Source organism: Lynx canadensis, chromosome D1, assembly GCF_007474595.2.
Source record: "Lynx canadensis isolate LIC74 chromosome D1, mLynCan4.pri.v2, whole genome shotgun sequence".
NCBI lineage: Eukaryota > Metazoa > Chordata > Mammalia > Carnivora > Felidae > Lynx > Lynx canadensis.
Window position 1 is genome coordinate 38858752 of NC_044312.2, and position 17818 is coordinate 38876569.

Here is a 17818-nt window from a genome sequence, read left to right on the forward strand (position 1 = left end):
TCTCAATCAATAAATACCATGCACAAAGCAGAAAGGAAAAGACTGATCAGCTGAACTACCCAAATACTAAGACTTTTTGTATATCAAAATATACCAAAAGGAGGAGTCAAGAAATGGAAAATACACATGTAGCACAAATAAGCAACAGAGCTGGTACCTAAGTACTAAAAACTCAGAGGAATCAATAGAAAAAAAGACCTCAATTCCTCACAAAAGAAGTCCAAATGTACATTAAACATACGTATGTTGTTTAGTAATCAAGAGAATGCAAATTCAGACCTCAATAAGATGCTACTATCATCTATCAGGTGAGTTAAAATTGAAAAGTTGGACAATATCAAGTGTGGTGAAAGTATGGAACTAGAACCCTCACCCTGCTGACAGGATATATATAAATAAAATGTACACACATACACCTTTGCACATTTATAAGAGTGTTCATAAGTGGCATTATTTGTAACACCCACATCAGAAAGCATAGTTATTAGAATAAATAACACATATTGCGTATTTTTACACGATGGAATTCCACATAGTATACTACAACTACACAAAATATACATTAAGTCGAAGGAAAAAAGCAAAACACAATGAACACATGATTCATTTATATAACATTTTTAACATTATATAAAGCTCAAAAATTGGCAAGACTAAAATATTATCATTTAGAAATACATAAGCATTTATTGAAATTTGAGGGCTTTATATTTGATTAAAATTTGTAAATGTTCAGTGTTTATTAAAAATGATGTGTATTCTCTTGTTTTCAAGGATTTTATACACATATAAACATAATATATAAATACACATGCATATATAAATGCAATGAGCATATGTATCTATGTACTCAATGCTTCAATGTTGTTAATTTGTCTGCTTGATCTATTAATCTGCGAAAACTTACGTTAAAAAAAATTCTCATTGTAATTATGGATGTCAGTTTTTCCTTTTAATTCTTTATTTTTGCTTTATATTTTTCCCGACTACGTAGTTAGTTGCATGTTCATGATTGGAATATTTTCCTGGAGTATTTTTCTTTATGATATGATACGATGGCCCTATTCATGTCCTTCTTAATGCTATTCTATTTAAAGAATACTTTTTTTATTAAATATTTATTTTTTGAGGAGGGAGGGAAGGAGAGAGAGAGAGAACACACGTGAGGGAGGGGTAGAGAGAGAGGGAGAGAGAGAGAATCCCAAGTAGTCTCCAGCTGTCAGCACTGAGCCTGATGCACAGCTTGATCTCGTGAACTGCAAGATCATGATTTCAGCCAAAATCAAGAGTCAGATGCCTAACCAGCTGAGCCACCCAAGTGCCCCCAAAATACTTTTGATAATGTTGCTACAGTTCTTTTGTTGGCATTGCTTAGAATTTGCCCAGTATGTCTGTCTCTTTATTTTCCCCACATCAGTTGTTTAGTTTTAACTGTTTTTTTTTTAATATGTTTGTTTTTAATTGTCTTGGTAATTATGGGCTGGCCAGCTGATGAGGTAGCCATGTGCTCATATTAAGTAAAAGGTGTTAAAATTACACTATTATCCAGTAATCTAGCCTGAACCATCACAAATTTCATTCTGAAGTTGTCTCCAGAAAATCATCTCTCTGGGCTTCAGGGCATCTAGTCTTGTCAAAACAAAGGACCAGTTTGTTTTTTTTATCTTAGAAAATTGGGCATTTTCAAGTTAAACAGTTTAAACAGATGCCATTGTTTATGTTTGTTTGTTTGTTTTAACGTGATTTCTGACTTGCGACCACTGGGGGTTTTTCTTCATTTTCTTATTCAAAGCTTCAAAGAAACATTTTCAAGCAAAATTTTCACATTTTGTAACTTTGTAAAAATGAGAGGGTTTACTAGAATTGGAGGAATTGAAAGAAGGTTGGATTAAATTAGAGCTGTGACTGGATGGGGGTGGGGCTGACTGAATTAGAATTTTGATGGTGCCTATAGAGCCTGAGAGTCACAGGATTTTTCATTTAGTGATTCTTTCCTGAAAAGAAATCTTTCTGGGTCTTGGTGTATCTTCATTTCAAATCTATTTCCAGACTAGCAGAACGTTAAAATTACTTTTCTCTCCTTTAAAATATAAAAGAGATTAAGGCAATAGCTTTTTATACCAAAATGTGATTTCTTTCCCTGTGAACTCACTCACTCAATCACTCATTCATTCATCCATCCATCCATTCATTCATTAATTCATTTGTAAAAAAATTGTGGGCATCTCTTGGTGCCAGGCACTGTTCTAGGTGCTTGGCTTACATCATTGGGATGAACAAAGATTCTGCCCTTGTAGAATTTATATACTGCATGGAATAAGTAGAGAAAGAAATAATAAACATAACTAAATTATATAGGATCATGTAAGAGGACATATGCTATGTAAAAAAGAAAAGGACAGCAGGATAAGGGAGATAAGGAGAACAGAATGCTGGGGGACCAACGGGGAGGAGGGTTGCAACTTTCAATAGGACTGTCATGTTTGGGTGACCTCATTTAAACCTACACCTGAATAAGACAAGTGAGAGTGTTCTTGGCCAAGGAAACAGCTACTGCAAGGGCCCTAAGGCAGGAGATGTGATCACATAACACCAGGAAGGGATGTAGCCTAGAGAGACATGAGCAAGAGAGGAAATCAATTATGTAGGGGAGAGTCTTGTAGGTCACTGTGAGCACCTTTTATTTTTACTGTGAGAGAAATCAGGAGCCAATGCCTATTGTCTAGCTGGATCCCCTTTTCTCCCAATCCCATCCAATTGTCTCGTTAATTTGTCAAAATTATTGCCAATCTGATACTATAATGTGGTAATTATTAGTTTACTTTCATCTTCCTAATAGGGAGGTTGTGTGTCTTTTATGTTTATTGTTTCTTTGGAATTGCTATCTCTGAATGGCCTGTTTATATTCTTTGCCCATTTTTTTAATTGGGTTGTTTGTATTTTGTTATGTATAGTAGTAGTAACCTTTTATGTTATAGGTATTACAAAATTCACCTGTTAATCTAGCATTTATCTTTGACTTTGTTTTAAGCACCTTCTTTAATAAAATAAAATTTTTATATAGATAAAGTTTTACATTTACTCTTTGCACAGCTCTTAGGTGTTCTGCCTTGCTCAAAAGGTCTTTGCAAACCCTAGGTTGTGCAAATAGTCTCTTAAGGTTTCTTCTTAGATATTTATGGTTTCTTTTTTCCTTTTGGCTATTCAATTCAATAGGACATAGTATTTGTGTAAATTCTGAAGCTAGAACTCCACATTACATCCTGCCACAAGAGTCGGTTTTACAGTCATAGTTATTATGTAAAATATCCCTTACACATTGAATTAAAATACTGCCTTTGTCATATTAAAATGAAGGAGCACTGTTAAAGGTTAAGATCTACTACATATATCCAAAACCTGATAAGAATGATCTACAAGGAATGGATTGATTCATAGATTATGAGAGATAAGAAATACAGCAGGATGTCAGTTACAAAGAAGGTTGGAGGGATTAGGATGCAGACCACAAAGGAAGGGGGCTTAGGTCATCTCATGTCTACTAACCCATAGAGAGCTGAGGGTAATGGGCACAGTCATGGGCAGTTTGGTAGATCTGCTGGAGGGCACATGAGAAATCCTTGTTTAAGAGCTTTTGTTTTCGCAAGAAGTCAGAAGATCATCCATTCCTGGGAAAGAGGATGAGAAGGGAAAAGAGGGTGGAAAGGGTGTGTAGATTTGAAGAAAGAGGGGACTGTGGGAAATCATATCATTGCAGAGTGGAAAAATAAGCAATTAGAAGAGCATAAGAGGTTTGGCAGGCAGAATTCGAGGCACAACTGGATTTCTGTGGCAATGGGCTTAAAATGAGAACTCCTGGGAGGTTATACATGACTTTTGCCAGCAAAGGTAACTGATAAGGTATATTTTAAGTTTTTAGTAAACTTGCTTTTAGGTTTTTTTTTCCTAATACTTTCAAACCACTTAAGTCAAAAGCTTTTGGTTTCATTTATCAGTACTTTAAAATCACTTAAGCAAACACTTTTTTAGTGTTTTCTAATTACTACTTTCAGACCATTTAAGTCAAAGCTTTTAACTTCAGGGACTGATGATATTGTATGTGGGTGTTAATGGAATTACAGGGGTGGTTATCTAATCATGGTGATCCAAAGATTAGCCCATGGTGGTGGGCTAAGAGCAAAATGAATCAGGGTGACTGACTCAGGGCTGATAAGGGCAGCTGGGATATAGAAACCAGGGGTATTATCTATAATTGTGTCACCACCCTGTCATTGTTACTTCTTTCCTCCACTTCATAGTGCATCAATCATTCATTCATTCAACAAATACTTACTCAGCACCTATTATGTGCCAGGCACTGTTCTACATGCAGAGGATACACCAGTGAACAAGAGAGACAAGGTTCCTGCTTTCCTGGAACTTACGTTCTAATATAGGAAGATAGACAATAATAATAAAAATAATATTAATAATAATAATAGCTAACATTAATTTAGCAAGTACTGTTTGCTGAGACTGTTTTAAGCACTTTACAAGTATTACTTCATTTAATCCTTATCATAACAATAGGAGGTCAAGACTAGAATTATCCCCATTTTATATAATGGAAACTGAGGGCACAAAAAGGGAAAATAACTTTCCTTTTAGGGCAAGGCTAAACAGCTAGTCAAAGGCAGGCTTGGAATTTAGCACCAAGATAGGCTATAGATCCCTTATCTCTTAACGACTCTGCTATACTGCCTCTCAGACAAAAAACAAGGCGGAAAAAACAATGGCAGAATAAATTTGGCAGCATTTGGTACTACAAAAAAAATAAAGTAGGGCGGTGTGACGGTATTTGCATGTTTGGGGCTTGGGGGTGACAAAGAAGATGTCAGGGAAAAGCCTCACTGACACAGTAACATCTGAGCAGAGACTTGAAGGATGTTAACAGTCGTCTTGGGGCACAGGCAACAGAGAAAACCTAGTACAAAGGAACCTTATCCTCGTTTGTGAAACAGAAACGCCCTGTTGGCTGTGGCTAACGTTTAGTATGTAAGAAGTGTCTGATTATAAGTGAAGTCAAGGAGCTAGGCAGGAACCAGACTCCACAAGGTCTCAGGTCACATTAAGGAATTTGACTTTTACTCTAAGTGCAGTGGCTTTTTCTGCAGGAGAGTAACACTACCTGCTTTGTAATTTTCAAAGGTCACTCTCACCGCTATATGCAAAATTAACTGTACGTTGGACAAAAGTGGAAGCAAGAAGACGCATTAGGGAGCAATTACAAATGCCGGTGAAAAACAGTGTCTTAGACTTAGGGTAGTGGCAGTGGACTGAAATGTGGGGTATCATTTTGGAAGTAAAATTGGCAAGTCTTGCAAATAAACTAAATGTGAAGGGTTTAGAAAAAGGAATTCAATTAGGATCCTCAAGATTTGGGTTTAATAACTCATACATGGTAGCGTCCTTTACGGAGATGTGCAAAACTAGGGGAGAGACACCTCCATTAAGAACTAAGATCTTCATCTCGAACTTTATAAGGGGCTTTTTTTTTTTTTTACTTTTTTTCATTTACAAGTTTCAAAGAAAGAGTTCCGAAAATAAAGCTTTTTAATGTTCAATTTAATGAGCTCTTTACATTTGAAACCAAGTTGGAGGAGCTGAATTTTCATTTGTTTAATAAATATTGAGTATCTACTGTGGCCAAAAACTATGTGAGGAGATACCAATATGGGCTAAGCAAACGAGAGCCCTGCTCCCAGAGTGCTTCTTGGGAAAGGGAGGAAAGACGACTGGTGAGGTCCCCCCCCCCACCCCCCCGCCTCGTTCGTTGTCTCATTAAAAGTTCACCTAACGCTTGAGTAGCCATCTTATAACTGCATCTCGTGCTTCTGGCGTTTGGGCCCACCGTTCTAAACGCTCGTAATAGGGTTCATAAATGAATCTCGAATAGTGACATCTCCCCTCCCACTAGAACTTAGACTTTTCTAAAAAATAGAAATTTTAACAAACAATACGAATACAACCTTTGCTTTTGAAGACTAATATTTTTGCAGGAATGGTACCTTTATAAAGATCGTGGTTGCCCCCGTACATATTTGTTCTTTCTTCATGTCCAATTAAATGAAAACACTAGTTTTTCCGTAGCCCAACTCTCTAGGCTTGTTGGGGCTAGCTCAGGAGAGAGGAAGCTGGAGCCGTTGGATTTAAACAGTTTGGTGTAATCCTTCTCTACGCTCTCTCTCGCTAGCCGGGGACGTGGTGTCGGCTACCCGGGGCTTTCCGTCCACGCAGCACCGGAATGAAGGAGTCTGGGAGGGGGTCGGGGAAGGGAAAGACGGAAGAGACATTAAGTAATTGGTTCTCGAAGGTATAAAATGATGTTTAGGGTCTACCCTAAAGCACTGATTTCAAACGCCCGCCCCCTGGGCCGTTTCGGCCCCGCCCCTTTCTGTCGTCACGCCGACTTCCACCTTGCCTGCTGCGGATTGGTCTCCGCCTCCGCCTCTAAACTGCGACTAAAGAGCTTAGGGTTTGCTTCCGGGTCTTGGGCCCTGGCTTTGGGCGCAGAGGCTCCTGGGAGGTACGAGTCGAAATGGTGTCTGTATGATTTCCGGAGGCTGCAGCATTAGACCCCGGCCGACGTGAGCGGCAGGAGGGTAGCAGGTCGTCTCTGTTGTCCGAGAGGGGCGGGAAAGGGTGGTTGCGGCCGGAGTCGGCAGTAGAGAACCGGGCGCGGGCGGAGGAGGCCGCGGAGCAGCGGGCGGTTGTAGAGCCCGGGGAATCCCAGGCCGGCCGCGGAGCGCGCAGCGTGAAGGCAGCTTTGCAGACGGCATTAAATAGGGTCCACGCCCCTCCAACCCCCCAACCCCCTGCGAGTCGGGCCTTGGGTGAAGAGTCAGCGAGTTTCTGGTAACAGCCTGAAGGCGAGCCCCCGGGAGGTGGGAGCGACGATGATCCGGGGGTGTGTGGGAGGCGGCGGCGCCCCCAGTGGCAGACAACCCAGTTTCTCCCTTTGCATACACCCCTTTTCCCTTTTTGAAAATCTGGAACAGTATACCGGTTCCCCCAGCGTCCCCACACTCATGCTTTTCGGACCCTTAACGGGGCTTTAGGAGCCACATCTGCCAGGCACCACTCTTGGCAGCTCAAAACCAAAAGTAACGCAAGGAATGGGTCCCGGAGTTTTGCTTATCAGAATCCTTTGGCGGGGGGGGAGTGTCCTGTCTTGAGCTTTGTAACCTACAAAAGATCTGACTTATAACGGTGGCTGTAGGAGAAAATTGGATCAACAAAAGGTTGTCAGAGAATTTTGCCCACGTAACCGTCATTAAATTTTAGCACACGTTTCTCCAGAACACTCACTAACTTTGTCAGTGATTTTAAAGTAATTTTTGTTCTTGTCGTCACTAGTCTATTTTCTGTTGTACGAGGTTTAGTTAGGGTGTCTGGTGGAGTAATGTTGAGTTGAGAATTTTTAAAACTTAATCGTGGCAGTGCTAAATTTTACAAGACTTTGACATTTCAATTCTCATATAATAATACTTTGAGGGATATCTAGCCCATTTCACAGAAACTTAAGCCCGGTGACTTGCCCAAGGTCACAGAGACAGGAGAACAGGAACACAAACTCAGATCTTCATGAGAGATTTTTTTTGCACTAAGAGCTGCCTAAGAAGCCGTATTCCTTATACACCCTGAGCTAATTTGTTTTCTTCAAAACTTTTGTTTGAGATTCTTTAGGTAAATTTTGGAGAATGAGTTTTGGAAATTATTTCACAAGGGTGGATATTTATGAATACTTTACGCAATGAGAGTTTATCATATTGAAATTAACTGGATACTATTTTTCTTTAAAGCATAAAAGATGACAACAGCAGCTAGGCCAACTTTTGAACCTGCGAGAGGGGGGAGAGGAAAAGGAGAAGGTGATTTGAGCCAGCTCTCAAAGCAGTATTCAAGTAGAGACCTACCTTCTCATACAAAGATAAAATATAGGTAACGAAGACTTTTCATTTTCTTGTTCAGAAAACAAGACTAAAAATGTTAAATGGCATGGTCATGAGACTGTACCATGTTTGAGGATTGATCGCTTAAGTCATCTATTTTCATAGGCGTAGAATGCAATGGAGTATTTGACATTAACATTATGCTCTGATTATAATGCACTACTGTATATTACTGATGCAGAAATTGCTGTTAACTGGGAATTTCCATATGTAGGTGGCACAGTAATAGTTACCTCAGAGGGCCTGTGCACGGTCTACACTAATCATTATGAGATTAAAAGTGTCACGGTAATGAGCCCTGAGATGACATGGCTAACAAAAAGTAAAGACATTTTAATTCATCTGCAGCCTTATGGGAAAATATGTGTGACTCACTTTGTGCTTTTTGAAATATTGGAAACATCACAAGGATGTAACTTGTATCCATGTTGCCTAAGTAACATTTTTGCCCTCATTTGTTTCTCCTTTAGACAAACCACTCAGGATGCCCCTGAAGAGGTTCGCAACCGTGACTTCAGGAGAGAGCTAGAGGAGAGAGAGCGAGCTGCCGCCAGAGAAAAAAATAGAGATCGTCCAACACGAGGTACTAACACTACCCCCAGACATTTGTCTCCTGAAATTAGGTCAATAACGGTTTTTCTTTCATATTCTAATTGGAACTGATCAGTATTTTGTTTGCCTTTAAAATATTGGTGTGAACAGTTTAAAATATTGTTTGCTTTAAGACATCAGTAACACTTTCTTAAGCGATTAGATTAGCGCTGATGAGGTTGGGTTCTAATTCCATCTGTGCTTCTGTGGTAGAAGGAACAGGATGACCTGGGGATATCTAGTAGCTGTTGTTTCAGTTCACATAAAGGTGTTTTGGTTTTTTTTTTAATCTTTTTTTTTTAATGTTTATTTATTTTTTGAGAGAGAGACAGAGCTCGAGAGGGGAAGGGCCAGGGAGAGAGGGAGACACAGAATCCGAAGCAGGCTCCAGGCTACGAGCTGTCAGCACAGAGCCCGATGCAGGGCTCGAACTCAGAAATTGCGAGATCGTGACCTGAGCGGAAGTCGGACGCTTAACCGACTGAGCCACCCAGGCGCCCCTCACATAAAGGTTTTTACTGTTGAGAATAGCCACACTCCTTGAGCCCCATAAGCTTCTGTCTATGAGGGTCTCTGAGTTTTGACGCTAGTTTTTGGCAGGCATTTACAGGCATCAGTTACAGTAGCTTTTTTATATTTTCAGTATATGTAAACTATTTCCTCAATTTCCCAAGAGAGGCTATATAGTTCTCCTATTCAAATCAATACTTTCATTAATTCATTCAACAAATACTTAACCAAGGGCACATTCCAGGCACTGTGGTTCCTGTAAGCTGTTTGTGCCCACATGTCCCTAAAATGTTACAAGAAATGCAGTGTTTATTTTAGTAAGCTAAATGATGTTTGTTTTCCCCCAGAACATACAACCTCCTCATCAGTGTCAAAGAAACCTCGGTTAGACCAGATTCCTGCTGCCAACCTTGATGCAGATGATCCTCTAACAGATGTATGTTTTATTTCCTCCATTGATCTCCACGTGATCATTTTTTTATTGTGTTTTCTGAAATGCTTTTTTTGTTCTTTGACTTTGAGAAGTGACCTGTATTTATTTACTTCCTGTTATTCACATGTAGCCCTGACATCAGTGTTAAGCTTTATGGTTGATTTTTAAGTGTATTTATTTATTTTGAGAGAGTGAGAGCGTGAGCAGGGGAGAGGCAGAAAGAGAGAGGGAGGATCCCAAGCAGGCTCCGCGCAGAGCTGGACACGGGGCTTGGTCTCACGAACCGTGAGATCATGACCTGAGCCAAAATCAGGAGTTGGACACTTAACCGATTAATCCACCCAGGCGCCCCATGGTTGATTCTTAAACAAAAAGTATTAATCACAAGAGTAATCAAACTTCAAGGGCAAGTTTGATCTCCAGAGAACCACATAAGGAAGTGATCTATTAAAGAATAAGCTTCCCTAAAAAAGAATTCTCTGTACTAAATCCTGGAGGTTGACCATGTTTTCTGTACCCCCAGAGGGCATTCCTCATCCTAGGGTGTCTGTCAGCACCCCCAAGAGTTGAACCCAGGGGCCTTTCCACATTAGATACCAAAGGTGCCCTCTCTAGATGTGCACTTCAACTTAGTGGCTTCCTCTGCTTAGGAAGGGAAGCGATCTAAGTGGAAGGTTTTTAGAATTAGTGCTTTAGTTAACATTAAAATTCAGTGGGGCCCTATAGTCTGTAATTAACTCGCAATTTTCTGCATACAGTGGGAAAACATGAGTGGCCTTTCGTGGGGAGCATCAAACTAAATGTATATGTCAACAATTAATTCCAGACCTGACAGACTGAATTCAGTAGTGAACTCAGTAATTAAATAAAGGGAACCCAATTTTAAATTGGATTTAATAACTATTTGTTTGAAATTATTCTGAGAATGTAGCGCCCCTTTTTGTACTTTTGATTATCCTTACTTCCTAGCTTAAAAGTTGTTTTGAGCTAGTAAAATTATTTGACTCTCAGGGTGATACACTGTGTACATATGTACTGCGTGTATCAGTGTAGTATTTCTTCTCTGATTTTAGAACTTTTCATGTGTAAATTTGACCCTGTAAATTTGGAAGATATTTTGTTACCCTATTTGAAGTTATAATCTCAAACATATGAGGGACATTTTAGTAAGTATTCTGTAAGCTTGTTTGTGGGGTTTTATTTTATTTTTTGGTTGCTTGTTGATTTTAATTATATTTAAGTACATTTATCTTCCCCAACGGGAAACTGACCACTGCCCCAGAGATTTGATAAATGTGATTTTTATGGAAAAATAAATGAATAATGTGCATTTTCTTTCCAATCTCCTGGGCCGTTGTCATTCTTTTTCAGGAGGAAGATGAAGATGAAGATTTTGAAGAGGAGAGTGATGATGATGATACTGCAGCTCTTCTTGCAGAGCTAGAAAAAATTAAAAAAGAAAGAGCTGAAGAGCAGGCCAGGAAGGTAAAATGGAAGTACTAAATATTTACATCTTTCTCCATCTTCTGTGCTAAACTAGAAATATTTTTTGATGTAAGTAATATCATCTTGTATTAGAAATCATCCATGCCATGTCTAGGTATTACAGCGCTTGTAGGTCTGTAAGTCCTATTATTTTTGTGCCATCCTAACTTCCTTGGTTGTGTTAAAAATTCTTTCCGGGGCGCCTGGGTGGCGCAGTCGGTTAAGCATCCGACTTCAGCCAGGTCACGATCTCGCGGTCCGGGAGTTCGAGCCCCGCGTCGGGCTCTGGGCTGATGGCTCAGAGCCTGGAGCCTGTTTCCGATTCTGTGTCTCCTTCTCTCTCTGCCCCTCCCCCATTCATGCTCTGTCTCTCTCTGTCCCAAAAATAAATAAACGTTGAAAAAAAAAATTAAAAAAAAAAAAAAAATTAAAAAAAAAAAATTCTTTCCAAATAGCTCAGACATGCCTAATAATACTACCAGTTTGCTCTTTGTTCACATACTTGTTCATATGTTCAGCAGACATTGAGTCATTGTCCGGTAAGTGTCAGAGGAATCAAAGTTGAATACGATATATAATCATGGCCTACCGAGAACCCATGGATATAATGAGGCTATCTTTGTCTCCTCTTTGCAGCCTTCTTTCCAGGCCTATGTTGATATAGTCTGTCAATAGGTTTTATATAACTTAGGGCAGTTTACCTAACTTCTGGGTCCCCATATTCTCTCCATTTATACAGTGAAAGAAAAGAATGTCTGTCTCAGTGAGAGTCACAAGGATTACATAGGATCCATAGTACATACTTTTTGTTTTAATTTTTTTTTTACATTTATTTTTGAGAGAGAGAGAGAGAGCGCACGCGCACAAGTGGGGGAGGGGCAGAGAGAGAGGGAGACACAGAATCCAAAGCAGGCTCCAGGCTCCGAGCTGTTAGCACAGAGCCCGATGTGGGGCTCGAACCTACGAACCGTGAGATCATGACCTGAGCTGAAGTCCGTTGCTTAACCGACTGAGCCACCCAGGCGCCCCCATAGTACATACTTGTAAACTTTGGGTGAATTGGCCATAGTAGTAAAAATAAGAAACAGGTGAGCTCGAACAGGTCACAGCTTTAGTGGTTCACAAGCCAGCGCTAAAGGAGTTTGGACTCGGGTTTTGAAGGCCATGAGGAGCTAGTTGATTTCAGCAGGAGATTGATAAGGTTGGATATGCATTTTATTTTTTTGTTTATTTTATTATGAAATATTTCAGTAATACCGGGAAACATGAATAATAAAATTATTGGATACGCAGTTTGGAAAGATTACGTTGGCAGAGGTATGGAGGTTGTATTGAGAGAACTGATTGCGGAGGCTGTTCCAGTAATCCTCACATGCAATTATGATAATTTTGCATAATAGGAATTGGAATTGAGAGACGCAAGTAGATGCTGATAGAGCTGTCGAGGAAGAAAAATTGACCAGATAAAGTGGCTGATTAGATGTGGCAGCCACGATGACCCCCCAGTTTCTGGGGAGATGTTGCTGCCAGTCACTAATACAGGGGATGGCAGAAGGATGAGCGTGTTTAGACGGAGAGAAAAGAGATGACGAACTCTGGAACAGGTTGAATTTGATTCATTACGAGACATTCAGATGAAGATATCTGCTTCCACTTTCAAACAAAACAACTCAGCTTTTTTTAATGAGCCTCTCTCTGTGCAAGCTTGAACCAAGCTTGAACCAAGAATTTGTTCTGTTTAAAGGGGGGAAAAAGACTAACATGGGTTCATGTGAGGAGTCTAGGGAAGTAGAACATTGCTGGATTTCAAATTGGAAGAAGAATATTTTTTTTTTAATTTTTTTTTTAACATTTATTTATTTTTGAGACAGAGAGAGAGCATGAATAGGGGAGGGTCAGAGAAAGAGGGAGACACAGAATCTGAAACAGGCTCCAGGCTCTGAGTGGTCAGCACAGAGCCCGATGCAGGGCTCGAACCCACGGACCGTGAGATCATGACCTGAGCCGAAGTCGGATGCTTAACTGACTGAGCCACCCAGGCGCCCCGGAAGAAGAATATTTTAAGGATAGTTCTCATCAAAGTTTGGCATAATTCCCATAATAGCCTATAATTGTATCTAATTTTTAAAAATCAAAGAATTATAAGAACTTTCCTGATATCACTTGCACACCACTAGAGGGCAGTTGTTCTATTCCAGAATCTTTCAGCTTGCCTAACAGCTCTAGATACGTAAAGAGACATAGAATTCAAATGCATTTGGTTGACCGTTAGGAAAGATAAATGTATTTCATTTCATTTATTTTTTTAACGTTTGTTTATTTTTGAGAGAGAGACAGAAACAGAATGCGAGCTGGGGTGGGGGGGCAGAGAGGGAGGGAGACCCAGAATCCATAGCAGGCTCCAGGCTCCGAGCTGTCAGCACAGAGCCCCACACAGGGCTCGAACTCACGAGCTGTGAGATCATGACCTGAGCTGAAGTCGGACGCTTAACCAACTGAGCCACCCAGGCACACCAAGAATAAACATTTTAGACAAAGATCTTGGAATTTTGTGGGGCTCATCTACTGTCTTTGTACAAAAATGTATTGATGTTTCTTGGGATTGAATGACAGTTATTTCTTTTTTTTCCTGTTTGCCTGTCTGGTTTTCTAGTGGCTGGTTTTTGAGGTGTCCCAAAATAACATTTTCAAACCAGTCACCCTATGTCAGGGGTTAGGAAGCTTTCTGTAAAGGGCCCGATGGTAAATATTTCAGGACATTTCAGGCTTGCAGACCATGCAGTCTCTAGTGCTCTCTGTAGCACAGAAGCCACTGCAAACAATACCAAAATGAATGAGGTTGACTATCCATGTTCCAGTAACATTTTATTTATAAAAACGGAGCAGTTTGGATTTGATATGCAGGCTGTTACCCATTATTAGCCTATGTTTGGGAGCCATAATGTGCCTGGTACTTGAGTATGGAAAGGGTGGGCACCTTTGTTCCAGTGCTGTGTTTGGCAATCAGCCAGGACTGTGAAAGAAAAAATAATGCAGATATAAAATGTCCAGAACTTTATCATATCACATACATTATTATTATAAGTTGGATACATTGTGTATTTGAGCTCTTTTTTTTATAGCATCTCAGAGAAATATCTTTTCACTTTCAGCATCAATATAATTTGTTAAAAATACATAGTTTTTAGAAAGCTGTCTGCTCTTAATCTATGATGGATGCTCTTAATTTTGTTTGCTTAAGGTCTGAAAGTGACCTAAAGTAATTCCCCTGTTTATTTCCCTGAAAGTTGCATCTTGTCACTTCCCAGTTATTTGGCCTCTTAAAAATGAAATCTGTTGTTCACACTTGGATATTAAAATGAAATAATCATTAGCCTGTATGAAAAATTAGGTTATTTTTTAAAGTGATATAAAACACTATTAGGTTCATTTTAAATTGAAAGTCTCTTTTTCCTTGATCAATTTTTGTCATCCCTAAAATCCAATAAAGTAGGATTTATCTTTGGTTTAAAATAGCCTGAACAGATAGATCAGCAGTTACTATGGCTAAGAATTCTAGGCATTTTATATTTTTAAGAATGAAACAGGGTGATTTGGGTTTAAAGAGGTTAATGCTAAATTAAAAGTGAAGAAGGACAAGCTTGTAGCTGATGAAGAATGAGAGGTGTAAAAATGGAGAATTAGTAACAATAAATGATAAGAACAAAATGGAAAAACCTGTGGTGAATTAGTAGAAATGCATGTTAACTGAATATAAGAATTTACATGATAGTTTGTTTTATTTTAGGAGCTACTTCTTGGTTAATAATAACTTGTCACTAATCCTGGAGCTGCAAGTTTACATTGTTAATAGTTCAAAATAAAATTATTTTTTAATTGTGGTTATATATAGCCCATCTTTAAAAATAAAGGTAATAGTTTTGCTAAATGTATCTTTTTGATGTTTAATATATTCTGAAATTATTAGAATATATTTATTGATGTATTATCTTAGAATGAGCGATGAATTTTGTATGTACTTCAAGAAAGAAAATAGGTTTAAATATGCATTCTAGAATTTCAGAGTCGGACTAATGAATGTATGATGACAAGCATGAAATATTTATAGTAAAAAAGCCAAATTGTTTGGATTAAGTGAGACTTTTCTGGTATATCTTATATCTTTTTTTTAAAAGAAAAAAAAGGCTACCTTGATTCTTACTCCAGCTCCCTCATAAAAATCCTAACAGTCTTTTAAAATAGGAGTTATGCAAGAAGATTGATCCCAGAATTAATGTAAATAAATGAGCCCTCCTCTGTCATTGACAGGAACAAGAACAAAAAGCTGAAGAAGAAAGAATACGTATGGAAAACATATTGAGTGGAAACCCTCTCCTTAATCTCACTGGCCCATCCCAGCCTCAGGCCAACTTCAAAGTTAAAAGAAGGTACTTTACACTAATGAGTTGGATATATATTGCAGATTGGGAGTTTTATACCAAGCTCTATTGTGTGAAGGCTCTAAAAACCCCTTTTTCACTGGTCATCTTCTCCGTCAGATATTAGAATGATAGAAGAAGGAATGAACATTTACTTACTTTCAGTAGATATTTCTGATAACTAGCTGTGTACCAAATACTGTTGTTTTTTAATTTTTTTAGTGTTTGTTTATTTTTGAGAGAGAGACAGAGTGCAAGCTGGGGAGGGGCAGAGAGAAAGGGAGACACAGAATTCGAAGCAGGCTCCAGGCTCTGAGGTGTCAGCACCGAGCCCGCTGCAGGACTTGAACTCACGAGCCGTGAGATCACGACCTGAGCTGAAGTCGGCTGCTTAACCGACTGAGCCACCCGGGCGCCCCCAGATACTGTTCCAAGCGCTAGGGATGGAGCAGTGCATTGAGCCGTTGGTCCTACAGAGGCTACATTTTACATCTGTGTGGGAAGAGTCCCAAGCTCACCCTTCACATTCAGAGGCTCGCCAGAAGGACACAGAGGACTCGGCATATAGTTGTCCTCGTACTAACAGAGCCACAGCCAGGTCATAAGGGGGAAAGCTACAGGAGGAATCCATGTGCACACTTCCTCATGCTCTGTCCCTCTTCTGAGGGTCACCCAGAATATTCTTTACTCTAGCAGTGACAGGTGGACATGGGCCAGCACATGAGCCTTACTGGTTATACCCCAGTAGTTTCTTCTTTTGTTGCCATATACTATAGTGGATGATTACTAAGTGGTAACTGATCAAAGAGCATAAAATCTGGTAATCCGAACTATAGTAAATTGACCAGTTATTATCATCTAGAACCATCTACAGTAACAGGGTAATACCAGGGCTGCCTCTTTGTTTCAGACCTGAAAACATTAAATATTTATGCAATTAAGCCGGTGTATTTCTGCTTTTTAACTCAGAGTTCCTCATACAGGAGAAGTCATAAGAATATATGTTCTAAATAGGAATTGCCTTTCCTGCTGTAATAAAGCAAAATTACAACCTATTAAGAATTACTTCATTCTTTTGGGTGTAATTGCTGTATCAGATGATGTATATGTTGAGCATATTTCTGGGTAATGACTAAGCTTTGCAACTCACTTTTTTCATGTCTCCTGATACAGACATGTAAGTGTTCTGTTTGCTTTTTTCCTTTAGGTGGGATGATGATGTTGTTTTCAAGAACTGTGCAAAAGGTGTAGATGATCAGAAGAAAGACAAAAGATTTGTAAATGATACACTGCGATCTGAATTTCACAAAAAGTTCATGGAGAAATATATTAAATAGTACAGTTTTATGTGCTTAATTAAAGACTGTAAAATGTAAACGATCATTCTGACTTTGTTCTGTTTTCTCTTTCCCCATCTACATTATGCATAGGCTTCCCTAATTTTAAGTTCCAAAATATACTCTCCTTTATGGATCCATTATTTGATAAGGACTTGGGAATTGGTTTAACCTAGTTTCCATTCTTGGAATATTTCCAGTCATATGTTTTCCTTTTAATATGGGAAAGGGAGCCTTCTTATAATAAATATTTTGAAAAATCTATATAACCAAATCTGTGTCCCCAACTTTTTTGTTGAAATGTATGCAGCTTTTAAAACATTGCATATTTTGTTTTGTGAATTGTATTTCTTTGTGCATTAATTTTTTCTCCTCATTTCTTTGACATTGATTTAAGGTCAGTTAATGTGTAATGTCTTCTCTGCTTTTTTAAAAGCGTGATGGAAGATGAAAAGAATTCTGTTTTGGCCCACATGTTGGTATAGAAGAGTGTCCTCAACCTCTAAGCTCCCTGAGTGTGTGTCTGAGGGTGCATGGGGTATCTTTCGCTTCTGCAAGCACTCCTTTCTTTTTCTCTTGGCCCAAAACAGCTCCTTAAGCATGCCCAGTAAGCATGTGGCACTCACCTGTGTTTTCCTGGATACTCAACGGCCATGTCTCTTTTGAATGAGATAGAGTTTGCACACTGATCGACTTTAGGATGCAGAGCGTAGGAAAGTTCTAAACAGCAAACAGTACATGAAATAAAACCTTTGGAAATAGGATTTTGTTTGTTTGTTACCTTTGAGGATATGCACGTGGGAAGTGGGAACCTCTCTACACAGCTGGGAAGTTAAGTTTCCCTAAGCCTGGGCTCTGATTTAAGGGTGTCACTTTGGTGGAAAAATTGGGATCAGAAATGGAGCCATTTACAGAGACTCCGTCCTAAGATTCCTCAGTTGTAACTGATAGCTTGATAAGGTTAAAGATAAAACTTAGAAAGCAAAAATAACATGCTTTTATCACTGACTGTTTATTCCAACCCTTTGAGAGCACATTCACTACTCCAGCATT

General features: G+C 39.2%; 2 protein-coding genes across 6 annotated transcripts in view; one reads left to right on the forward strand and one right to left on the reverse strand.

Annotated features, from left to right (window-relative positions):
• Positions 1-6417, reverse strand: part of KDM4D (lysine demethylase 4D) — a 34534-nt gene extending 28117 nt beyond the window's left edge. Inside the window, exons 1-2 of the mRNA XM_030333313.1 lie at positions 6048-6417; positions 4334-4427 (exon numbers count right to left, since the gene is read on the reverse strand). The gene's annotated coding sequence lies outside the window, so the exon portion shown is untranslated. The remainder of the gene's footprint in view (positions 1-4333; positions 4428-6047) is intronic.
• Positions 6418-6501: 84 nt separating this feature from the next.
• CWC15 (CWC15 spliceosome associated protein homolog) lies at positions 6502-17515 on the forward strand. 5 transcript variants are annotated; one of them, XM_030332618.1, is made up of 7 exons: positions 6502-6565; positions 7842-7980; positions 8462-8574; positions 9440-9528; positions 10897-11010; positions 15319-15437; positions 16636-17515. In XM_030332618.1, exons 2-7 carry the CDS (start codon positions 7850-7852, stop codon positions 16763-16765), a joined length of 696 nt encoding a protein of 231 aa, XP_030188478.1. In that variant the 5' UTR covers positions 6502-6565; positions 7842-7849; the 3' UTR covers positions 16766-17515. The 5 variants fall into 5 exon arrangements, with proteins under 5 accessions (XP_030188478.1, XP_030188476.1, XP_030188477.1 ...); XM_030332616.1 differs by having other exon boundaries at positions 6548-6626; XM_030332617.1 differs by having other exon boundaries at positions 6561-6641.
• Positions 17516-17818: the final 303 nt, after the last annotated feature.